At 41.7% G+C, this 25,531-nt stretch overlaps 2 protein-coding genes across 3 annotated transcripts; both read left to right on the top strand.

The window, feature by feature from the left end:
* The first annotated feature begins 1,037 nt into the window (after nucleotides 1-1,037).
* LOC106563524 (zinc transporter ZIP13) lies at nucleotides 1,038-14,052 on the top strand. 2 transcript variants are annotated; one of them, XM_014129199.3, is made up of 11 exons: nucleotides 1,038-1,189; nucleotides 2,335-2,676; nucleotides 3,874-3,987; nucleotides 6,314-6,447; nucleotides 8,533-8,667; nucleotides 9,323-9,445; nucleotides 9,686-9,775; nucleotides 10,635-10,685; nucleotides 10,885-11,017; nucleotides 11,399-11,498; nucleotides 11,648-14,052. In XM_014129199.3, the coding sequence occupies exons 2-11, from the start codon at nucleotides 2,358-2,360 to the stop codon at nucleotides 11,721-11,723; spliced, it is 1,275 nt and encodes a 424-aa protein (XP_013984674.1). In that variant the 5' UTR covers nucleotides 1,038-1,189; nucleotides 2,335-2,357; the 3' UTR covers nucleotides 11,724-14,052. The 2 variants fall into 2 exon arrangements, with proteins under 2 accessions (XP_013984674.1, XP_013984676.1); XM_014129201.3 differs by lacking the exon at nucleotides 8,533-8,667.
* Nucleotides 14,053-17,844: 3,792 nt separating this feature from the next.
* Nucleotides 17,845-25,526, top strand: LOC106563526 (transmembrane protein 178B). The gene is made up of 4 exons (XM_014129204.3): nucleotides 17,845-18,551; nucleotides 22,447-22,560; nucleotides 23,155-23,292; nucleotides 23,697-25,526. Exons 1-4 carry the CDS (start codon nucleotides 18,149-18,151, stop codon nucleotides 23,942-23,944), a joined length of 903 nt encoding a protein of 300 aa, XP_013984679.1. The 5' UTR covers nucleotides 17,845-18,148; the 3' UTR covers nucleotides 23,945-25,526.
* The last annotated feature ends 5 nt before the right edge of the window (nucleotides 25,527-25,531 follow it).

Raw genomic sequence — 25,531 nt, 5'->3', positions numbered from 1 at the left:
TACAGTGTGAATACAACAACACAAGCCTTGAAAACTTTTTGGCACAGAGGGTGCCTTTTTGCCCTGAAGGCACAGTTTCTGTCCCATTTGGCTGCATTTAAATAAGCTCTCCTATTTTGAAAGCACAATATGGATGTATAATCATATTCACTATGATTTCTTCATCAACATTAACATGTTATTGCCCTGGTGGAATGATCTACCCCCTAAAAAAAATTGTCTGCGTCATTTAAAAAATAAAATGTTTAATGACATTTCATTTTCACCATATAATACAACAAAAGAGTAGTGCTGCGGTCTAAGACACTGCATCTCAGTGCAAGTGGTGTCACTACAGTCCCTGGTTCGAATCCAGGCTGTATCACATCCGGCCGTGATTGGGAGTCCCATAGGGTGCCCATAATTGGCCCAACGTCGTCCGGGTTTGGCCGTCATTGCAAATAAGAATTTGTTCTTAACTGGCATGCCTAGTTAAATAAAGGTTTAACAAATAAATAACATAAATAAATACAAAATATCTTTCTATTTTATTTTGAGGTGACCTTATAGGCTACTATTTTACGCAGAGGTGTAAAGTAACTAATTACAAATATACTCTCGTTACTGTCACTGAGTACTTATACTTTTTTTGAGTATTTTTCAAGTCATTAATTTTACTTCTACTATAGTGAAATGTCATTTAAGTACTCTTTCCACAACTGTATTTAAGATACATGACTGATACAAACATTTACATGAAACAGAAGCATTATTACAGGACATAAACCTACATCACTGCAGGCAAATGTCAAACCTGGGGTGTAATCATTACACCGATTCTGTTGCAAAACGTTTGGCAACAGCAACCGTTCACTCTAAACGGAAAACGCAAACGAGTTTATTTTGGACAAATCCAGGTAGGTCTCTCCCCGTTTTATCCCGTTTGGTTCTTAAACGGTAAACGGTTTCCATAATGAATAGACCCCAGAAACCTCCATCGCAAACATAAGTGCCTAAACTACATTTTGTCATCCCTCCTGTCAGCAATAAAAATACACTTCCGGTGACGTGGCGCCACTGGAAAAGGGGAAGCCGTGGCAGGAATGTTAGCTGCGGAATCAGCTGGAGAGTGGAACAGCAGCGCTAGCCTGCATCACTGAGCTGGATGGCAGGGACACACTGGTGGAAGAACTTCAGGAATCACAACAGGGTAAAATATATTCATATCGGTTTTTTTTTTATGTCACATTACGTATGTACTTTTTCTTCTAAGTTGACTGCGTGATTTTAGCAATCCAAACTAACTGACTTCAACTTCTAAGGCTTGAAATGCTAACGTTAGACTTGGCTAGTTAAGCGTGCTAGCTGAGTTTGTTTATAGACAGCCATTTGGGCGTCACGACCATAACTTTCCAAGTAGCAAAGCGAATTAAATAACAACTGGTTGCCAAATAAACAGTAGCCTATAAGTAAAAACGGTCACCTAGCTAACTAAATAAATCCATACGATGCATATCTAACGTAGCAGATACAGCTGTTGCTACAGTGAGTGAGATTTGTTACATTATAATTAACGTTAGCTGGCCTACAAATTGTTACTTTGTTACAATTCATCAAAATGGTACAATGTTTGGGCCTTTCCGGGAACGTGTGCAACACTCGCTTGTGTTTAGTCGTCAACTTTTACTGCGCGAGCTGTCTGGCATCACACAACAGCATATCTATCGTTGACGTAAACATGCATTTTACTTGTTCCTGCAAGCCATGTTTGCGAATTCTTCACAACAGCCTCCAACTTTTTAGGGATGTCTTTCTCCCTTATATTTGTGAATTTCGTCGACCGTGAACGGCGCTCTGATGAACATATTCAAAATGCGACGCAGGCGCGCTGACGTGTAGATGGGGGGGGGGGTACCGCAGGCCAAGGGGCTCGCGGGCATTATCACACACAGCCATATAAAGTGAATATAATAATACTTTTCTGAATTAAACGTCAACCATAGTTATTTGGTTGAGTTCATGTCACAATGCTGTGCAATAGGTCCCCTTAGACACGTTTTCTTAGACATTAGCAGACCTAAGCAGTTGCTCATGGAGCACTTTTTCCATCTGTTTTGGTGGAATGACTACCCTACCAAGGGATTTATTTTGTCCTGTCCATTTTTTCTGTCATCACCCATTAGTGGTCACACACAATATCTCAACCTTAGCCCAAAATCTCTATACAAACTGTTTGGCAGTGAATGTGCATGCAATTTGTTTGAGAAAGTATCAATGTTGAGTTAAGAATGCATGTAAGCCTATCTACATTATGATTACCTCTCCATCTTGCACCATTGTCCTTGTTGGTTGCAGGTGCTCTCTGGAACTAGGGACAGATGAAATCAAGAGGCCCTAGGCCCAGCTGGGCGTTGGCTACACTGTTCACTGGTGCTGCCCTGCTGGTCATCTCCTCCAGAGGGGTGTCCAGTGGGGAGAAGATGTCCCAGGCAGCCATGGCTCATGCCACAGCCACAGCCGCTGGATCAGGGCTTCCAGATGAGTTCCTAGGCTTCCAGGCCTTAGCTGACTTCTTTGCAAGTGAACGTGCCGATGTCTGGCTCTGCTCTCTGGTTGGGTCTGTTGCTGTAGGCCTCAGTGGAATTTTCCCCCTTCTTGTTATTCCTATTGAAGCAGGAGCGGCCCTCGAGACAGCGGGTAAGTTGTGACCTAAACTGATACGTAACCTTGCTGTTAGCCAGACTAATGTAGGCCTTCTCTCTCTTCTGAAAATGAGCCACACTGGTTATGCCTTGATCACCACACACCCAGAATTAGACATCCTGAGGTAGCCTACAGTGACTGACTTAGCATTAGGCAGAAGAGGCAAATGCCTCACATCATCAAGGGGCCCTTGTGAGCTGGCCATCATTTTTAATTATAAAATACGGTTCTGTACCATTTTTTTTTCTTCTGAAGAGCCATTTAAATATGGAGCAATGGCACCTCTATTTTTCTGAGGAAACTGCTGCTAATGAGATGAACCATGTGGTTCTGAACTCTGCCTGACCACACTCTTTTAAACACAGCCTTCAAGTAGAGTGTATAGAGGCCACAGTCACTATCTCCAAAGCTGCGTTGCTGATTTTTGTTGTTGCATTGAGTATTTAACCATGTGAGATGCCAGTACTATTTATGTGCATACAGTGTTACAAACTGTAAAATGTTGGTCTAATCTCAATGATTCCTTTGCTCCATTGGGATTATGCTTTTGGCTCACACAAATCCTGCAGTGTTTGTTAAAAAAAAATAACAATGAACCAGAGAAAGTAATTCTAAAGGTATCACTGACATAAGCCTAGTTGGATAAATGTGTCAATGTGAATGGTGCTGAATTGGGTGTGTCCTCATTGCCATGCTGTATTCTTCACTCTCAAAGAAGAGAAACCAGGCCACTATGTATTGCATTTCAACACCTCTCAGAAAACACAATTAACACTGAAGGGCGCTGGCTTTGCCTGTCCTGGTTCTTTGTGCTTATTGGTAAGGAGAAAGAAGTCAGATCACTAATGCCATCTTGTAATACCATCGCAGTTGCATTCTCTGAAGCTGTTCATTCAGAAGTTTAAAAAAATCGAGCCCATAAATTGAGAAATTTCCCAGTAGTCCTATTTCTTTAATTGTCATAGTTATCATTAAGTCATACTTAATGCAAATATTGAATGGCTCTTAATTTGAAAGCTAGAAGTAGAAAAGCACTTATTCTGCAGATTTATTTTAAATAAAGCCTGTAAATGTTTTAGCTCAAACAGGGAAGAACCAGCATTTTTGTATATCATGCATGATACAGCCTACCTCAACTACACTTTTCATAATTGCTATCTTTCTTTCTTGTTACTCTCCGTGTGTCTCCAGCTGGCTGTCGGAAGCTAAAGCAGCTCTTGAGCTTTGCCATTGGTGGTCTCTTGGGTGACGTGTTCCTCCACCTGCTCCCGGAGGCTTGGGCACATTCCCACTCCTGCAGCCCAGGTGGGTCAACCTTCTCTCTCAGGCACCCTCCTGTTCTTTCTATACCCTTTATCCCTCCTGGAGACATCCCCATTCAAATTGCCTGTGCTTATTTCTCCCCACCAGTATACCTCTTCTGACCCTTCACACAGACCAGTGGAATGCCTGTGTCCTTAGGCTTGCTTATCACGTATCTGACATGTCAGCAATATTGTAAAGATAGTCTGTTTGCGAAAACAGTTGATTTCGACACTTTTCAAACTGACAGAGACAGACAGGGAATGACAGCTAACATTCCCAGTATACCACATTTATTTTTTTCCAAGTTAACATTGGAAGTGCAGATATTCTCTTCAGTATTAACGATTTGTCACTATAGCATTTTACAATGACTCTTCAAAGCAGTTTTAGTGCAAACATATACACTGAACAAAAATATAAATGCAACACTTTCAAAGATTTTACTGAGTTACAGTTCATAAGGAAATCAGTCCATTGAAAGAATTTCATTAGGCCCTAATTAAAGGTTAAATAAAATAAAAAATCTGTAGATTTCACATGACTGGGAATACACATATGCAGTTATTGATCACAGCTACCTTAAAAAAAAGTTGCGGGAATGAGTCAGAAAACCAGTTAGTATCTGGTGTGCCCACCATTTGCCTCATACAGATCGACGCATCTCTTTCACAAAGAGTTGATCAGGCTGTTGCTTATGGCCCATGGAATGTTGTCACTGCTCTTCAATGTCTGTGCGAAGTTACTGGATATTGGCTGGAACTGAAACATGCTGTCGTACACATCGATCCAGAGCATCCCTAACATGCTCAAAGAGTGACATGTCTGGTGGGTATGCAGGCCATGGAAGAACAGGGCCGTTTTCAGCTTCCAGGAACCGTTTACAGATCCTTGCAACATGGGGCCATGCATTATCATGCCGAAACATGAGGTGATGGCAGCTGATGAATGGCACGATAATGGGCCTCAGCATCTCTGTGCATTTAAATTGCCATTGATTAAAATGCAATTGTGTTAGTTGTCTGTAGTTTATCCCTGCCCATACCAAAACCCCACCGCTACCATGGGGCACTGAAGGTGAGCATTTGCCCATTGAAGTCGGTTACGACGCCAAACTGCACTCGGGTCAAGACTTTGGTGAGGACGACGAGCATGCAGATGAGCTTCCCTGAGATGGTTTCTGTAGAAATTTTACAGTTGTGCAAAACCACAGTTTCGTCCGGTGGCTGATCCCACATGTGGAGGTGCTGGGCTGGCGTGGTTACATGTGGTCTGCAGTTGTGAGATTGGTTGGACATGCTGCCTAATTCTCTAAAACGTTGTTGTGGGTGGCTTATGGTAGATAAATTAGCATTCAATTCTCTGGCAACAGCTCTGGTGGACATTCCTGCAGTCAGCATGCCAAATGCACGCTCCCTCAACTAGAGACATCTGTGGCATTATGACAAAACTGCAGATTTTTAGTGGCCTTTTATTGTCCCCAGCTCAAGATGCACCAGTGTAATGATCATGCTGTTTAATCAGCTTTTTGAGATGCCACACCTATCAGATGAATGGATTATTTTGGCAAAGGCGAAATTCTCACTAACAGGGATGTAAACAAATTTGTCACATTAGAGAAATAAGATTTTTGTGCGTATGGAACATTTCTGGGATCTTTTACTTCAGCCCATAAAACATGTTACCAATACTACGTGTTATGTTATATTTTTGTTCAGTGTCTCTTTTTTGTTGATTAATTTAGAATTACCAGGGATGTGTTCAGCAGGACACAACATTTTGGAACATTCACATTGCATATATATATTTCTATGTAAACAGACATGCTTCTCTGTCAAGTAGAGCAGTGTTTCCAAACTCCAGTCCTCCAGTATTTATTTTATTTTTTAAAGAAGAAAAAAAGTAATTGTAACCCTGGAAAAGCACACCTGATTTAGCTTAACTAATCATCAAGCGCTCAATGAGATGAATAAGGTGTGCTTGCATTGGGTACTGGCATTGGGAAATACTGATGTATAGTAAGGCATCATGTCCCCTCTATTCGTGGCATTTCTATCTGCAACGTTTGACAACTGGATGTGGCCCAGGATTAAGTTTCCCTGACCTGAGGTCCTCTGGTTGTCATGTAGAAATGCACTTTTTAAAATGCTTTGCTGACTTTTGTGAAGTCAGTGGAGATGAGTAACCCTAAGCCATGCCTGCATTCCACTGATCCATGTAAAAGGGGGTCACCATGCAATCCTAGAGAAGTTTTCCAATGAGTTTGTCATCCCTGTTAAAATAGATCCTTTCTCACACTGTATGTCTCTTCCATCCTCCCTGTATTCAGACGAGAGCCAGCTCCACTACAGGACCCAGGGCCTGTGGGTTATCATGGGCATGCTGTCCTTCCTTCTCCTGGAGAAGATGTTCCCAGATGAGAACAGCCAGGAGGACTCCATTGGTAACAGCCAGCATGTCCCTGTGAGTAGTTCAATGCTGTTTTATTGTCCATGTTGTCTACATGAGAAGTGCAACAGAGTCGAGTCAGTGCACCGGATACAACTCTTTAATAGCCCCAAATTATTTAAAGAAATAGCGTGCATGTATTTCCAAAGAAGGTTAATGTCATGCATCTAATTACACACCTCATCTCATATGCTGGAACCCTCACATATTTATTTAAAAGGTGTGTCCAGTGCACCAGTGCTCTTTAATCCCTTCACTGGTACCACAGTGACACTGCTCTTCCACGCATTGGGGCGGCTAGTGGCTCAGTTGGCTCTGTCTAGGGCTTTCTGTTTGATCTGAGCTGGTCTTCAGTGGATCTAAACTTAAACAAGGCACATTAGATCATCTTGATTTATAGTGTTGTGGCTGAAGAAACCACAATCAGTTTTTATTCCACTCTTCAGTGATGAGTCATTAGCATTTTAACTTCAACAATCAACTTCTGAATTTAAGCAGCTTTAAGGTAATGATTAAACAGTGCTGTGATGACACATTATGTCCTGAATGGGAATCTCCCAGAATGGTCTTATAAATAACTTCATAAGTGGAGTTTGAGTCCAAATGGAAAATAAGAAATCTGAGTCAAACTAATCCAATTTTCTACAGATTTGAATGTGAATATTATAAAATGTGCATTTAAAAAAGAGATGCACATTTTTCCACCATAGGTTTGTTTTTATCAAACAGGTATGTTGTGGATAAAAGGCTGTGATGCAGTGTACATAGAAACCACTTTGGTGCTGAAGTTTGTCATGTACTGACTAAAAAACATAAGTTCAATGTGTTTCCATTGCATTTTCCACTCTCCACTCTTATCTATTTGGTTTTTCACACAAACTGTTGCGATAAATGGCAAACGTGCCCAATCTAGTTTTGGCGTATTCTCTCTAGACAACAGCTTGCTGATAAAGTGGACAGGTTAGGTTATAGGATTGGATGGATAAGATCATTTTTATTCGTTAATTGGCAGCTAAGCACAAATCATGTCACTAGCATACAAAATAAGATCCTCAATAATTATTGGAAAAGAGCTTTAAGCTCATGACTGTGCACCACCCTGTGAAGTTCATCATAACTTCTTTCATCTGAAGCCTAATAAACTGGTCAAGCTTTTTCAAGTTAGGACTGCACATCATGGCATCGACTTGACTTCAAATTTACCTCAATATGATGGTAATGCTATCAACAATTAGGCAATAAATAGTTTCCACCTCAATTTGTCGCAAATTAATTTTACCGACACAAAAAGATCCCACCATGTCGAACAAGCAAATTGTCTGTTGACAATTATGAAATTGTACCGACGCTTCCTTTTTCCATCTCAGCTGTTGTGATTTATTTATTTTTTCACGCGGTATAACTTTAATTTGGATTGGAACATGGTTACTGATGCAACCTTATCGCTCCCCTACCCCCACAATCTGATGCAGGGACCCATTGTGCCATAGCCCTGAGTCTATCCGCTAGACACGCTTGGGATCAAAGCTGTATTCTAGCTCCCCTCCATTTCTCTAATACCAGTGAGACCCTTTTTCATATGGGATTTGGAGTGGGTATTAGTGCAGAGTATTAGCTTCAGGATTCCTTTGATGTTTTGGGGTATGGAGTGGTTTTGGGTGGTGCATTTTCCCTGTCTGACAGTGTGGATTTAGATGAGTTGAGATGTTCTTTGCTCTGTAGAAATGGGAGAGCTTCTTGTGGCGTATGTAAAAACAGAGGTACACAACTGCAGTCTTTCGAAGGCCTTAATGTCTGTAGGCTTCCTTTTTATCCATTTTATTTCACTGATATAGTCAGCTCTAAGTTGCTGGTGAAAAGGATGAAAACCAGCACTTTTAATCATACTGCATTTGTGATCCCATATGCTAAAATGTTCTGTTATTCAAGAGATAATCCTTAATTTAATTTCAGGTATTTCTGTTTCTTATCCTTATGCCCCATACATCTCGCTAAAGGTGTGTGTGTGTGTGTGTGTGTGTGTGTGTGTGTGTGTGTGTGTGTGTGTGTGTGTGTGTGTGTGTGTGTGTACCACTTTCCTCTTCCTTCTCTTTTGCTCAGGAGGAGGAGGAAGATTGGCATCCATGTCTGGGCTCATTCATTGTAGCTATTTATAGAGATGGGGAGGAAGCAGCTGCTACATCTACTTCAGAGAGGCCAGAGGAGAGTGTTCAGGGGTGGATAGTAAGACTCTGGGTAGATCAGAGCTCATTCCACAAATGGAGTCTTATCAAGCGTGTTTCGATGTCAGTATCAAGATGCCGTTATTATTCAATTCAGAGACATGGGTCATGAATCACGATCTCACCTGGTGTCAAACTCCCACTCTCCAATGAATTACCCAGCCCACTCACACATTAGGGGACAGATTGATGTTTCAGAAGATATGTATAGTTTGACTTCTTCCTTGTGGTGTGGTTACAAAAATAGAGAACATTTCCCAGCCACATTTAGAATACAGCAGGCTATTTGCCTCATTTGATTTGACTAATAAATGCCGCCGTACTGTAAATGGCTCTAAACAAGGAAGGAACAGGGAAGTCGGCCCTGCTCTGGAAAGGAGAATGGCCTGGGGTAGAATACATATTTTTTTTTTTTTTTTCAAAGCACGCAAATTCAGTGGAAGATGTGACGACTGACAGGAATTTTTGGCTGTAATGTGCAGTCAGTAGTTGGAGGAGAGAAGCTATGGGTGACATAGAAGAAACACAGTACTGTAGGTTGATTCAATGGAATCTATATGTGTAGTGTACTATGTAAACGTTTGCATGCTATGGAATTTCCTGCTTATTGGGCTAATACCAGTTTATTTATTTATATATATATTTTTTTTGTCACTCCTTCTCCTCAGACATCCCATAGCTCAGACTCCAGTAGTGAGACGTTGTCCCACATCAATGGGCACCATTCTGATACGTGGAGCTCGTCCTCCAAGACAAAGAGCAGCTTGCATCAAGTTCCAAAGAAAATAAAGGTAAGTTGGATCAAATGGGTAAAGTTTGTCTGGCGGGATATTGTTCATTTTAACAAGCCATATGTAAATGACTAAAGGGAGAACAATCTGGAAGTCTCCATTGCTTAAGAGCCACCAAAATGAAATCCTCTATACTAAGTAACCCCTTTCGCTGAATGTATATGACTTCAGTGTGAGTCAGCTGTGGGATCCTTTGAATGTTAACCTGTATAGACTTGGTTCTGTGTTTCTATCTGGCAGACGAGTGGGTACCTGAACCTGCTGGCCAACTGCATTGACAACTTCACCCATGGCCTGGCTGTGGCAGGGAGCTTCCTGGTCAGCAGGAAGGTGAGTTAGTCTGCAGAACAGTCTGTCCAGGTGCTCTATATTAAATAGTCCCCATGTGTGGGTTTTTAATAAATGCAGATTAAACCTAATAGCAGGTACTAATTTCAATGCAAACATTTAAACAAAATGCGCCTTGGTCATAAACAATGCATACAATACTTCAACTTAGAGCAGATTTATTACAGACCACAGTATGTTATGAAAGGTGGTTGTTTTGGCATTTGAAAGCCTCGTGCCCATGATTGGCAGAGGACCCAACCCCCTAGGCAGACTTGTTGATAGCTGTATCAGCGCTCACTTAGCCATAACATTCACTATTCTCAGCTCAGTCCACTATGGACATGATACTGCACCCCTGCTTAAGAGACTAGTTTCAACAACACAATTCTATGATTTTAATACTAAGTACAGTATTGTCATTATTACAGTACAGAACATTGAGTCAGGACATTGAGTTCTACCTTGCTATTTTCTGATGTAGAATAATGATTACGTTACTAAAGTTGTGGGGAGAACGTCCAGCTGGAGAGGCATAAGGCTAACAGCATGAGCCAAAGGGAGAGTTTGCCAGAGAGGAAGTAAACTAGCTAGATGTCTCTACATTGCTCACACACATGGGCATCCCATTTACTTTGGTTTCCATCTGCACTCATATTTCTATATGCAGGCATGATGGTGTTTATCAAAGTAGAAGCCCAGTTGGATGCATGAAACATACATTGTCATGTATACACAGTGTAATGTAGTACAGGAGAGGAGTTATCAGAGTTTGAGTAGTATAGGATCGGAAACACATCTTGTACAGTATATATATATTGCAGAGCCTGATCAGAGACATGTTCTATGTATTTCCTGACAGGTTGGGTGTCTCACCACCTTTGCCATCCTGCTCCATGAAATCCCCCATGAGGTAAGTTCAAACTCGCTATGTGATGTGACCTATTTATTTTGAATATTTTTTGTTGTAACATACTTCATGCAGTGAAAGCTAATTATGACTGGTTTTTGAGTCATGAATTGATTCAGTTCTAGTTGATATCCCCATCTTTTTTTCCTTACATGAATGGGATCTGTGACACATTGCTTACATGATGTTTGCTCATCTCTAGGTGGGCGACTTTGCCATCCTGCTGCGTGCAGGGTTTGACCGCTGGAGTGCCGCCCGCATGCAGCTATCCACAGCCCTGGGAGGGGTGCTGGGGGCCTGTTTCGCCCTGTGTGCCCAGTCTCCCAGAGGGACAGGTGAGCCGCCTAGCATCCTCCATATACAAAACAGCAGCAGAGCACTGAAACTACAGCTCCACACCAGGTGCTTGACTTGGATTGAAATAAGAAACTGTACTTATTTTGGGTGCCGGTACTGTTTATATTTAGGTGTAAGAGATCCACAATACTTTTGATTTAATATTCTATAAGCGGTGCAGGAGCTAAAGCAGTAGACCATTAAGTGCTGGTACTCCGCTCCGGTGGGCTCCTGCCAGTGTCGAGAACTGTCCACACCCTTGGCATAGGCTATCAAGGAACCATATAGTCTTCAGTGCTTTGGCATCCAAGCAGCATGAAAAGCTTTGTTTAATTATTAAGCCAAACCAAATGTCTTTCATTCCACTTTATCCTGTGTAGAAAATGCAACAGCGTGGATCTTACCATTCTCCTCGGGAGGCTTCCTGTACATAGCCCTGGTCAACGTGGTGCCTGACCTCCTGGAGGAGACCAGCCTCGGGTATGTACACTGGTCAGTCTGGACAGCCACTGACCACCATGCAAATACCCACTAAGAGACTAAATATGCAGAGGGCAAAAAGTGTTAAGCTAATATGAAAATGAATGGGCGGACACTGAAGCAAAAACATTTTTCTTATTTTCTTCCAGACACTCCCTGTTGCAGATCCTGCTTCTGTGCTGTGGCATTGCCGTCATGGCCGTCTTGTCTGCCGTAGTGGATTGAGCTCAAAAGACAAGCCTGCTTTATCAAAATATAAATGAAAACATCACCGCAACATTCACTGGACTGGGAAGCAATCCCCCTTTAAAGTTAAGTCCTCAGATTGCGTTCAATCGCCCTTTTTATTATATGGAACTTTTTTTATATACTCCACCTAGTGCCAAAACATCCTATCAACATGGAAGCGATCTGACAATCAGAACGGCACCTTGAATCATGATACCTGCTTTTTCTATCAGGACTCTACACCAACTGTCCACCTTGTCTGCTGATCTGACTACTGTCTGTGTGGACACTAATGTGCCAAACCCAGACAGAGACAGACATTTTGAAGTGGCAAGAGGGCTAAAGAAAGCTTATTGAAGCTTTCATGGAAGTAACTGGACTATCTGAGAGCATCAGACCATAATGGGCAGACACTCAGTCTCGTTCTGTTTTATTGCACAAATGCACATACTCAAACAGGTCTTATCAGACACATATGAGCAGCACATGCATACTGTATAAACTTAATCTCACATGGCTTTACCATACAAAATGCATACACATTTCCTTACATTCTTCAAATGGTATGCTCATGTGCCGCTTTCTATTTGTCTCTTTCAGGCTAATTTATATTTATTGCGTCTAATTGGTTTCTGTATCTGCTTGTACTGCTAAGTATTTATTGAAGTATTTCAGAAAGTAACATGGTGCAATGTTTTTTCCAAGTTCTGTTGTGACTTCCATCACGCACCATTGCGTTTTGTGTAGGCTTAATCTGTTACATGCTCTTTTTGCTTGAATATACATCAATGTATCTTTCAATTGTATACAATGCTAATTTGTTAAGACACTCAGACAGATATATTTGGAACTCCTTAATTATAATGAGAGCTTAATGAAAATATGATTTAGAAATGTTACAATAATATTATGCAAAATATTTTTGTGGTCTTGATTTTACTATATAGTGCTTTCAGAAAGTATTCACACCCCTTGACTTTTTTCATGTTTGTTACAAAGTGGGATTGAAAACATTTTTTATATTTTTTTAAATCAGCAATCTACAATACTCACGTCAAAGTTTAAAAATAATTATTGGAAAATAAATTGCTGTCTTGATTAGATAAGTATCCTACCCCCCTGAGTCTGTTAAACACCTTGGGCAGTGATTACAGCTCCGTCTCTGGGTAAGTCTAAGAGCTTTGCACACCTGGCTTATACTACAGTTGCCCTTTTAAAAAAAAAAAAAATGTGTTACAAAAATTCAAGTTGGTTGTTGTTCATTGCTAGACAGCCATTTTCAATTCTTGCCAAAGATTTTCAGTTCAATTTAAGTCAAATGAAACTAGGCCACTTGGGAGCATTCAACGACGTCTTGGTAAGCAACTCGTGTATATTTGGCCTTGTGTTTTAAGGTAATTGTCCTGCTGGAAGGTGAATTTCTCTCCCAGTGTTGGAAAGCTGACAGAACCAAGTTTTCCTCTACGATTTTGTCTGTGCTTAGCTCTATTTCGTTTCTTTTTAACCTAAACAACCTATTCCTTGCTGATGACAAGTACATGGAATATGAAGTGCTACACTGTGTTGTGTTAGCCCCAAACAATGCTTTGTATTCAAGACAAAAAGTTATTTTCTTTGCCACATTTTTTCCAGTATTACTTTAGTGCCTTGTCTCAAACAGGATGCATGTTTTGGAATATTTGTATTATTTTCAGTCTGTCAGTATTGTGGAGTAACTAAAGTACAATGTTGTTCCATCCTCCATTAAACTCTGTTTTAAAATCGCCATTAGCCACATGGTGAAATCCCTGAGCGGTTTCCTTCCTCTCAGGCAACTGAGTTGGGAATGGCGCCTGTATCTTTGTCGTGACTGGGTGTAATGATACACCATCCAAAGTGTTAACTGCATCATGTTCAAAGGGATATGTAATGTCTGCCCCCCCCCCCCCCCCCTATTACGCAGAGTCCGTGCAATTTATTTGACTTAAGTACATGTTTACTCCTGAACTTATTTATGCTTGCCATAAAAGGATTGAGTACTTAATGAGTCAATACATTTCAGATTTTCATTTTTAAATCATTTGTAAAGATTTTTTTTCTTCCACTTTCACATTATGGGGTTGTGTGTGTTTACATCAGTGACCCAAAACCTCAATTTAATAAATGTTTAATTTAATAAATGTTTAATTTAGGATGTAACAAAATGTGGAAAAAGTGAAAGGGTGTAAATACTTTCTAATTGCACTGTATTGACTCTTGGTAGTTGCATGCTCACAAGTTACACTAAGTGAATGCTATGGAGATTATGCATCAATATGTTATACAATAAAATTCCACACTAAACATATGTTTTCTGTAAGCGCATGTTCTGCAGCAAAGAGTCCGGGCTTAAAATGTAATGGGAGCCAGAAGAGGGGGGTATTGATTGTTTGTTCACTCTTGACAAGAGCCCGTTGCCATAACGACTCCCCTGCAGATTAGCTTCCTTAGTCCTGTGAGAAGCCTACTGTCTGTGGGAGCCTTCCTGTGAGTTAAGACACTGAAGCTCCGTTTATACCTGGTTCTAACACGCACCATTTATCCTGATCTTGTCCACATTCTGATTGTGCCCACACCTTCAGACAGGTGTAGATGATTAAAAGACGCACTGTGATCTGGTTGTGATCAGCATTGGGAGGATCTTAATTGAATACTCCTCACACGCTTTCGCCTTGCCTTCTTAAACCCATTGGATGAGAAAGCCAGAGGTCCCTCCCCTCTGACATCCTCCAATGGAGGAGGAGGCGAGTAGAGGATGCAATTGAGATTCTCCCATAGTGTCTGGATATCTTACAAGTGTAGATGGATCTGGACAGTGAAAACATTTTTAAATCAGTATCAGACCTAAGATCATTGACTTATGGTGTGTATTTGTGTCTTTAAAATAAACACTATTTTGAAAGAAAGTCAAATAATTGACATACAGGGCGGGACCAAGAAATCTAGTCTCAATGTGGACAGCTATGAGAGACATTTTAATTCCATATATGAGACATGAATGACAACCTAAACCGCAAAGCGAGAAAATCCATAAACTTAACACCGATGACCTCGAGCGTAATTCACCTCTGAACGTCTATCGGAACATTGCACAACATTTCTAACAGGAGATAGATCTTGATCCCACTCGGTCCGAGGAAAGACAAGTCCAGTTAAAGATCAGCGGACCTCCAAACTCAAATCTGGCACACTTTGAAAAATTATACACAAACCTTGTCTGATGTAAATGTTTCATACCTTGTATTTAAAGGGTTCAAGTATTGCACATAGTATACCCAGAGAAAACAAATGCATGTAAAGTCTTTCAAGGACATCTATTGTTGCACTATTGAACAATGTGCCGGTTTTCATTGCTATCTTTACCTCAGATGAACAATTGAGACCCATATGCACAATTTTGAGTAGGAATATGTCCTCAAATCTTCATTGGTGACACTTTACACTAAGTTGCTCTTATACTTGTGTAATAACAATGTAATTACTCACAATAACTTTGCTTTGTATTGTAAACGGAAACCTATCCCTAAGTACTGATTGAATGTCTCTCTAAAGTTGTGTAAAACCTTTTATATACGTTAGCAATGTTTTTGGATCAGCCGAGCCTGAGTGAAGGAGGAATATACACTGCTCCAAAAAATAAAGGGAACACTTAAACAACACAATGTAACTCCAAGTCAATCACACTTCTGTGAAATCAAACTGTCCACTTAGGAAGCAACACTGATTGACAATAAATTTCACATGCTGTTGTGCAAATGGAATAGACAACAGGTGGAAATTATAGTCAATTAGCAAGGCACCCCCAATAAAGGAGTGGTTCTGCAGGTGGGGACCACAGACCACTTCTCAGTTCCTATGCTTCCTGGCTGATGTTTTGGTCACTTTTGAATGCTGGCGGTGCTTTCACCCTAGTGGTAGCATGAGACGGAGTCTACAACCCACACAAGTGGCTCAGGTAGTGCAGCTCATCCAGGATGGCACATCAATGCGAGCTGTGGCAAGAAGGTTTGCTGTGTCTGTCAGCGTAGTGTCCAGAGCATGGAGGCGCTACCAGGAGACAGGCCAGTACATCAGGAGACGTGGAGGAGGCCCTAGGAGGGCAACAACCCAGCAGCAGGACCGCTACCTCCGCCTTTGTGCAAGGAGGAGCAGGAGGAGCACTGCCAGAGCACTGCAAAATGACCTCCAGCAGGCCACAAATGTGCATGTGTCTGCTCAAACGGTCAGAAACAGACTCCATGAGGGTGGTATGAGGGCCTGACGTCCACAGGTGGGGGTTGTGCTTACAGCCCAACACCGTGCAGGACGTTTGGCATTTGCCAGAGAACACCAAGATTGGCAAATTCGCCACTGGTGGCCTTTGCTCTTCACAGATGAAAGCAGGTTCACACTGAGCACATGTGACAGACGTGACAGAGTCTGGAGACGCCGTGGAGAACGTTCTGCTGCCTGCAACATCCTCCAACATGACCGGTTTGGCGGTGGGTCAGTCATGGTGTGGGGTGGCATTTCTTTGGGGGGCCGCACAGCCCTCCATGTGCTCGCCAGAGGTAGCCTGACTGCCATTAGGTACCGAGATGAGATCCTCAGACCCCTTGTGAGACCATATGCTGGTGTGGTTGGCCCTGGGTTCCTCCTAATGCAAGACAATGCTAGACCTCATGTGGCTGGAGTGTGTCAGCAGTTCCTGCAAGAGGAAGGCATTGATGCTATGGACTGGCTCGCCCGTTCCCCAGACCTGAATCCAATTGAGCACACCTGGGACATCATGTCTCGCTCCATCCACCAACGCCATGTTGCACCACAGACTGTCCAGGAGTTGGCGGATGCTTTAGTCCAGGTCTGGGAGGAGATCCCTCAGGAGACCATCTGCCACCACATCAGGAGCATGCCCAGGCGTTGTAGGGAGGTCATACAGGCACGTGGAGGCCACACACACTACTGAGCCTCATTTTGACTTGTTTAAGGACATTACATCAAAGTTGGATCAGCCTGTAGTGTGGTTTTCCACTTTAATTTTGAGTGTGACTCCAAATCCAGACCTCCATGGGTTGATCAATTGGATTTCCATTGATTATTTTTGTGTGATTTTGTTGTCAGCACATTCAACTATGTAAAGAAAAAAGTATTTAATAAGATTATTTCATTCATTCAGATCTAGGATGTGTTATTTTAGTGTTCCCTTTATTTTTTTGAGCAATATAGTTTGATTCATCTTAAATATTGATGTTGTTATCATGTAGCCCAGGGGTCTCCAACCTTGTTCCTGGAGAGCTACCCTGCTGTTGGTTTTCCCTCCAATCCCAGTTGTAACTAACCTGGTTCAGTTTATCAAGCAGCTAATTATTAGAATCAGGTGTGCTAGATTAGGGTTGGAGTGGAAACCTACAGGGCAGTAGCTCTCCAGGACTGGGTTGTAGAGGCCTGATGTAGGCCTTGGGAATCCCTTGGTCAGTGTGTCTCCATGTTGTTTTATACATTGAAACTTCACTTTATTGAAAGGCTGTGGGCTCAATTCAATCAAACCTGGATTCTGGTAGTTTGTAAACAAAGACACCAACCATTGCTGTGGTGGGTCCAGTTGAATTTCAGCTCACACCTGTCTCAGTGCGTTTGTCAACTGTGCACAGAAAAGGCTTGTAATGAAATATGTTGGGTTACAAATAGGTTTTGATCCAGCATGTGGTCCATGTGCATGTGTGTTTCTTCATGATACATAAAACATGGCACAATATATATAATTAATATGATAGTAAAACAACTGTCAGGTCCTTACAGTTGTAGCATGGTGTTTGCAACGCCAGGGTTGTGGGTTCGATTCCCACGGGGGGCCAGCACAGAAAAAAAATTATGAAATTGTATGCATTCACGACTGTAAGTCGCTCTGGATAAGAGCGTCTGCTAAATGACTAAAATGTAAAATGTAAAATGTAAATAACAATAATACTAATAATAATACATATGATATAATTCGTATATTAACACAATGTATTCATATTTAATAAATCATACATGTTTACCACTAGTATTATTATTATGATTATTATTATTATTGAACAACCTACGAGAGATATATTGCCAGTGCTTAGTTTCTTCCCATCCTACTGAAACCCGAGAGGAGAGAGAGTGCATTGCATCACTACCCACTCCTCGCAGCTTTGGTCGCCATCCACCCCCTCTCCTCTTTCCAGTACCAAAACAGATGGTGGAAAAATCATCACATCTTCCGGGACGCACGACAACAATAGACAGCATCTAGCCCAAGAGAACCGGGGCGTCCATCATGTTTGCTGTCCAGAGGTCCATGAGGGTGTGAGCGCCGTCGGGATTTTTGACACGGGGTACCATCACGGCAGCCGAGGATTCTTCTCGCGACTGTCTGGGCTCTCCATCGAGTGGGGAAGATGGCCGCCATGAAAATTTTAACCAGCAGTGGGCTGTTCTTAGCGTTCTGTGCGTTGGGGTTGCTAGCCATGGCAATCTGCACCGACTTTTGGTATGAGACAGATGCGCGAAGACACCGAGAAAGGTGTAAAAACTACGCCAACAAGAGAAACGACCCGGGGTACATCTATATCTCAAATAGCAATCTCCCCCTCCAGATGCCCCCAAAGGGCATTGAAAGGAAAGGTAACAGTCCAAGTGCCGGAGCTCAGCCTCTTATTAGGGAAAAACGGCACTTTCTGGCTGCAGCATCAGCTATGGAGTCCCACTGCAGTCGCCAGTTCAATTCAACCATCTCTGGGCTCTGGAGAAAGTGTCATCGAGATGGATTTGACCTGGAGACAGAGGACCTCATATATAAAGGTAAGGATGCTACAGCTAATAGCCTACATCAGGCCCTGGTGTGATGTGGTACTGATGCTGCTCACTGAGTGTAAGCATGATGCTCAGATCCAAGCTTAACATGATCATATTGACACACTGGGCATGGGATTAACTGATGCTCATAACTGTCACTGTAGGGCCGTTGCCATAATAATATTTTACAAGAGGGGCTTTTGTTCATCATTGTAAACTACAGTAGCAAATAAATAATCAGTAAATCATCTAGATGGAAATGCCAGTCGTGTACGTGACGCCGAAGACGTGACACCTGCGTATTTTTTTACGCTTTGTGTGTACAGCGCTGTCCATGGTGCTGAATTTCTTTTCAGGCTTTGCGCCCAGTCCGTTCGCCTAGCAGCAGCACGCTATGGCGGAGGAAGGGGGATCTTCACTTGTAAAAGCGAAACGGTTTTGTATCAGGTGCTATTTGGACTGTTCGATTTTGCTGAGTGCATTTGGCGTCTGTTACATTAAAATACTAGATAATGTGTTATGGGTGATGCGTCGATTGTCACCGGGGAGACCGAGAGAAGACCAACGACTGAATTATTGATAAACATCCTGCTTCGTGGGAATTTTGAGCTGCAAGAGAGGAAATCACAGTGCATGGAATTCTCGCAGAACTGCCTCGTCCGATACATAACAGCGGGGCTTTCTGTGCAATGCCATGAGGCGTTCATGACTGACTACTCTGAGATTCTGACGAATAATGAGAGAACAACAGCATCAATGTTAGCATAAACACAGTACCTTCGTTCAAGGAAATTCAGGACACTGAATATTTTTGAGAATTCCCCACAAATTATAGCATGTTTGTTTACCAGGATCTTTTCCTAATGTATTCAATCAGATTCAAACGGTCCAGAGTAGGCCTAGAGGACAGTGAAAACATACATGTTCATGGGTTGTTCCACGAAAATAAAGTTCATTTTGCATCCCTTTGATATTTTAAGTAGAAATTGTGCACCAATGTTGAATTTTAAAAGTCTGTTATATTAAATAAATTGGAGAATTCAATAAATCTTTACATTTGTAACAAGAATAAAGACTGAAGTGCCAATATTCAGCATTTTCACGTCACTCTACGCACCCTCGGTGACTTCTAGGAAGATTTTAACCCACTTGACTCCAAAATGTTCCCAAGTTTTCAGCATCATTGTAAAGCCCTAATTATTTTTGTTGCTTTGAAAAAGTAATTTCTGAAGATTATTATTTATTTTATGTGATTAGTGATTAATTTACGTCCGTCCCTCATTTTAAGGTCAACCCTGTTACGTGAACTGAGCTCTCGTTTTTATATGCTGAAACTATTCCTTTTTCTAAACTCTGAACATCTAATAGATGGGTTAGCTGACAACGTCACGAAAACGATGCTCGCGATTCAATGGGGCAGAAGTCTGTGTTGTTATTCTGGATGGCCAACTAAGAACAATGACAAGCTGCCATGTGGGGAATCATAGACGGCTCGTTTCAGCTAGTTGTATCTTGTTGTTGATACCATGTCTTGTTTTGAGGTGTTTTGACTGATGTCATGTCTATGCCAATATGGCTCAAATTTGCTAGCTAGCTAACCAACTGAACGATGTATTTGAGAAACAACAATTAAGTGCTCATTGTGCAAATGTATTTGTTTTCATTAAACATTGGAGAGGAAATATAGTTTACATGTTGTCAACAATCTAAGCCAACCCTGTCTGCTTTGCCCCATAGCTGCGCATGCATGCATTTTGTTAAATAACCATCCCATCTATAGTAAAATCATAGTGTAAAAGCAGGTGAGCTGGTTCTCCTTTTTTTGCCTGTTTTGTGGTGGAAAACTGAGCGGGTCGAACATATCACGTCAACCCTTGAAACGTTTTAACAATGTCATTGTTTGGGGTGTAGCTTGCATTTAATTGCCATTCTCTGTTTCGCACAACAATCTTCCATTCCCTATGTCACACATGGATGTATGGCTGACTTCAACCATGTTATGGTCAACCCTGTTATGGTCAACCCTGTTACTTTATTTGGCACTTATTAGGCACTTTACTACAGTCATTTTTTTTAATTTAACTTGAGATGTAAAAAAAATTCAGTTGAACATGTGGTCTTAATGACAGAATGTTACAATTAGGTGAAAGCAAAAAAATATATAATCCTAAAGTTATACTTCTCAAAAGGCACCGAATTGGTGGAACGACCCTCATGCTGAGGTAAACAGTTACTGTTGTCAGAATTGTGGGAAAGTGAGCTGATTTCTTTGATAGAATAAGGTAATCTGTAGCATATCATAAATCGACAACAAAATCCACTACACCCTCAGGTTGAATTGCATTGAGACACATAGGCCCACTGGACAACATGATATTCTCTCTAGGTGCTCCCTTGTTTCTCAGAATGATGAGTTGGTCTGCATCTGCAGACACCTCACAACTCAAACCTCAAAGTGTCTCTATAGTGAAGTTAGTAGGTCTGTATACCACCACCACCACAGTAATACTGATATAAGTAACCTGGTGGGACCAGGGGGTAGCCACTAGCCAGATATGTTTGTGATTCAAAGCTACATCTATGGCATGAAAACAAACGACAGATGAGTTGGCTTAAGCACAAACAGATCTGGCTACCACCACACTATGAGACCAGAGCACATTGAAAGGGATTCATTTGGCCAATACTATAGATTCTCCTCAGTAACTGGGACATGGAACCCAATCCAGAAATGTCTATTTCCTCTCTCAGGCTGCTATAGTTCCATATCAGGGTGTGAACTGTTGGCTCCATGTTTTAGCCTGCATACAGTACTTTTGACTTCCTTAGCTTCACATAGCTGAATGTTTGCAGCTGAAGTCCAGGTGTTCTAAGAGTGGAGCTTCACACTGTGACTTTTGACAACTCTATCACATTTGGTGTGTCAATACCAATGTGTTGGTGATATCCCTGCCTCAACATTGGGTTCTCACATTTGATTACTTGTTTTTGCTGCCTTTGACCTAAAATGTATCAAATAATATTAGCGAGTTGGTAGTCAGATCTGCTACTCAGCAAGTGCTTAGTAAATTAGTCTCCATCCATAGCTCTTGGTCTTGAGACTCACACAATGTTAGATTTAGCAGAAGTAGTCATGGGACATAAATGTCTCACCGCTCTTCTGGATGTATTGTGCTTCCCCACCGAACATGAGAACAATGAATTATGTATTTCTGTACTCTGAACTGAGTGAACTCAATGCTAAATCCTTGTAAACCCTTTTTTGAACATTCACACTAGTTCATCTTTTCTTTGTTGATTCTTCCTCTTGTTTATGCCAGAACCATATAGCCTTTTCCATTCATGGTGACTGACTAGGCTTTATGGCAGGGGTCTTCTTCCACACTTACAAAACCACGTCATGAACATATTCCAGCATAAATCTCCCTTCTCCCTGATCAAACAAGTAACTGTTGGTAAATCAACCACAATGATTACAGTACACAACATCCAGGAATATGTGAAGATATTTGCAATAATTTGAGCATAGGTGGTCTATCTCATCGCAGTGATATGATGAAACAGTAATGCAACTCTCGTCTCTTCCTGTTGTTATAATTGGTCTGGATACCCACCTCGCACTGAGAGATAATTAAAGGCTGATCTACATGAATGATGCCGGATGCTGTTTTTGCTCTGAATCACAGCTAGCTGTCTCTCACTTTGAGGCACACTGAGGATATTGCATGATGACATCATTCACAGTGACACAAAGGACTCAAAACTATTTTTCTCTTTTAGAACTACTGTAGTGTCTACATGCTTAACTGAGTGGTTGAGTTTATTGTCTGCAAAGCAGTCTGTTTTATCAAGATCTTATCAAGACTGTGTTTCTATCATAATCAGAAACTCTATTCTTCAGGATTGATTCAGCGGTGCATCCCAGTCAAGTATCACTACTCTTCCTCCATCCTTCCGCGGAATTTACCCATCAACATCACCAAGACCATCCGTCAGGATGAGTGGCATGCACTCCGTAAGTCTGAGCCTGTCTGTCTGTCTGTCTGTCTGTCTGTCTGTCTGTCTGTCTGTCTGTCTGTCTGTCTGTCTGTCTGTCTGTCTGTCTGTCTGTCTGTCTGTCTGTCTGTCTGTCTGTCTGTCTGTCTGTCTGTCTGTCTGTCTGTCTGTCTAATGGATGTCTTACTGGCTGTACAGTATGTCTGGACTCTCCCTGTGTTCAATCATTTTCTCTCTCTCTGTCTATCTCTCAAGTTCTCTTTCTCTCTAACTGTTATCTCAGGATCAAATACATTTAAAGTGGCGGCCATTGAGAGCAATTTCATCTTCTTGTTATCGCTGTTCACCCCTCCCTGTTGCCCTCTCTAGTTTTGATATCCTTCGAAAAGATAAGGAAGATTACATGGTTCTATGAAGGAAGTGACAGGGATTTGTAAGGGTGTATGGCTCTATTTGTGTCAGGAATATTTCGATGTATCATATGCCGTGAATATGATTGTGCAGACACTGCATTTCTGTGCTGTGCATGCTGTAGATCCCACTGGGCCTCCTGCTCTGATCTCCACTGTTCTTTGTCCACTAAAATGACGGAGGTGTGTGTCTGTTGGTGCAGATCTACGCAGGATGACGGCTGGCTTTGTGGGCATGGCCGTGTCCATCATCCTGTTTGGTTGGATTATCGGAGTGCTGGGCTGCTGTCAGCAGCATGACCTCATGCAGTATGTAGCTGGACTACTCTTTCTCATGGGAGGTAAGAGCTGGCTCCTTTCTCTGTTGAGTGTGTGTGTGTGTGTGTGTGTGTGTGTGTGTGTGTGTGTGTGTGTGTGTGTGTGTGTGTGTGTGTGTGTGTGTGTGTGTGTGTGTGTGTGTGTGTGCAGGTGTGTCTTTGTTTGATGCATTGCGTAGACTACAGTAGTTTTGGGTATATGCACTTGTGTGTGAGAGAGAGCTATATGTGTGAACACATATAGGTTTATATAATAAGATGTACAATAAATCATGACATCTCTGTAAATGGAGTGTGAAGATGTTACCATTTATTGTCTGGCTGACCCACTAGGCCTACCAACATAGGAATGACTTAATACTGTATATAGTTCATTGAAGTTGTTGTGAATACCATACATTTCCGTTTGTCTCCTTGTTCTCCCTCAGGAACATGCTGTATCATCTCCCTATGTACATGTGTGGCGGGCATCAACTTTGAGCTGTCGCGTTACCCACGCTACATGTATGGCCTCCCAGAGGATATTAGCCATGGCTACGGCTGGTCCATGTTCTGTGCCTGGGGGGGCTTAGGCCTCACTCTGCTGGCTGGTTTCCTGTGCACCCTGGCCCCATCCCTAAGCACCCCCTCCCGTACAACCGCCCACAAGCCCAGACAGGAGAACGGAACCGTGTGATGGGACTGTGTGACTGGCCCACAAAGCGCACAAATAAGCAACACCCATCCAACTTCGTCCAACGTTTTTGTCCAACCACAATCTCACCTCATCCCTCTTCCCTGTCCATACCACCTCTGTCATCCATCTGAATCATGAGTGTACCAGAGAAATTGTACATGGGAGAACAGAGCAAAGACAAACCACACCAAACTGTACTAGTTACTGTACATCTAAGACACACAGAGCAATGGCTCCAGAATACTGTGGGACATGGCAAGACCTTTTTGTTGTTAAACGTTTGACTACTAACTCTATGGCAGCCTAAAGGCGACTGTTTGTCTGTTTTTGTTTTCAAGAGGAATTGTCTTAAAATGGTGCTCTCTTTTAACACACACAACACAGCACACACTCCAAAAGCTTAGAAAGAAACAACAAGCATCTGTAAATGGAACAAACCAACAAACAAGAAAACGTGGCAGAGCGTCCTGTCATGATTCCTCTTTTAGTCGGGTGGTCTGTACTGTGTTTGTTATTGTTCGCAACAAAACATTATGCTGGCATAAACTGTCCGTTGTTTTGAATCAGCTGACTGATGTCAAGCATTATCCCTAGGAAGGACTTTACCGTTTAAGCATAAAACCTGCTTCTTGCAGCAGAGGACCAAGAGCACAAACTGGACATGGCAGGGGTGGAACAGCAAGATAAAATACAGAACTGCGCTTTTGAAGAGCAAATCTTTCAGTGCTTCTATGATTCAGTATGTACAAATGCATCTCTACGTAGATTCAGGTCATTGTTTGTATAAAGTAACTCTTGAATAAGATTTTTTTTCTGTTTCTTTCGAGGTAACAATGGCAATTTGGGTCTTCAGTGATGTTGTTTGCTGGAATAAATTGTATGCTTAATGATTAGAAGAATAAGATTGATCGCGAGGCGCATTAAGTATTGTTTGAGAGTTGCAGAGGCAGTTAAAGGTCCAGTGCAGTCAAAAATGTGATTTGTCTGTGTTTTATATATATTTCCACACTATGCGGTTGGAATAATACTGTGAAATGCTGATAATGCCATTTTAGTGTAAGAGCTGTTTGATCAGTTTTCCCTTTCCCACTCAGACCACTCCCAGACAGTCCTAGCAAAATTCTTGCTTGAGAAATTGCTCTTTGCTAAGAAGCTATTTTAATTGAAAACAATCACAGTAACGTACTTAATTATTACACAGAAATTATTTGATATTGAAATAAGAACATCTGCATTGGACCTTTAAGGAACAGCAAATATTGTATGTTGAAGGACGGGGTCCAATGAAAAAAAAATGGAACCTTCTGGTAACACATTCAAACTTAGAATTAATGACAGACAGTAATTTACAGTTATAAGTGAAATACCTGCCGTCTTGGATTTGGCAGGAATTGAACGGCAGACACCAGTGTTGGACTTGCATTTAATGTATTCTGTCACAAAAACCTTCACATAGCACAACACATTGTAGCAAGTATCAATGCATTAAGTGATTTGGTTTGTGTGAATTGCTGCAAAATGCAGGTATTTGCACAGCATAGATTCCCAAAGCTTCTGTTAAAGTTTATCATTGAATACATGTCTGAT

Source organism: Salmo salar, chromosome 11 (genome assembly GCF_965601325.2).
Source record: "Salmo salar chromosome 11, fSalSal1, whole genome shotgun sequence".
Lineage (NCBI taxonomy): Eukaryota > Metazoa > Chordata > Actinopteri > Salmoniformes > Salmonidae > Salmo > Salmo salar.
This window is presented reverse-complemented; position numbering and strand designations above follow the sequence as displayed.

Coding starts and splice junctions, on each gene's coding strand:
- LOC106563524 (XM_014129199.3), top strand. CDS start 2,358: ATGAAATCAAGAGGCCCTAGGCCCAGCTGGGCGTTGGCTACACTGTTC. Junction 8,668..9,322: donor GGTGGATAGTAAGACTCTGG/GTAGATCAGAGC, acceptor CCTTCTCCTCAG/ACATCCCATAGCTCAGACTC. Junction 11,499..11,647: donor CTGGAGGAGACCAGCCTCGG/GTATGTACACTG, acceptor ATTTTCTTCCAG/ACACTCCCTGTTGCAGATCC.
- LOC106563526 (XM_014129204.3), top strand. CDS start 18,149: ATGGCCGCCATGAAAATTTTAACCAGCAGTGGGCTGTTCTTAGCGTTC. Junction 18,552..22,446: donor AGAGGACCTCATATATAAAG/GTAAGGATGCTA, acceptor TCTATTCTTCAG/GATTGATTCAGCGGTGCATC. Junction 23,293..23,696: donor ACTACTCTTTCTCATGGGAG/GTAAGAGCTGGC, acceptor GTTCTCCCTCAG/GAACATGCTGTATCATCTCC.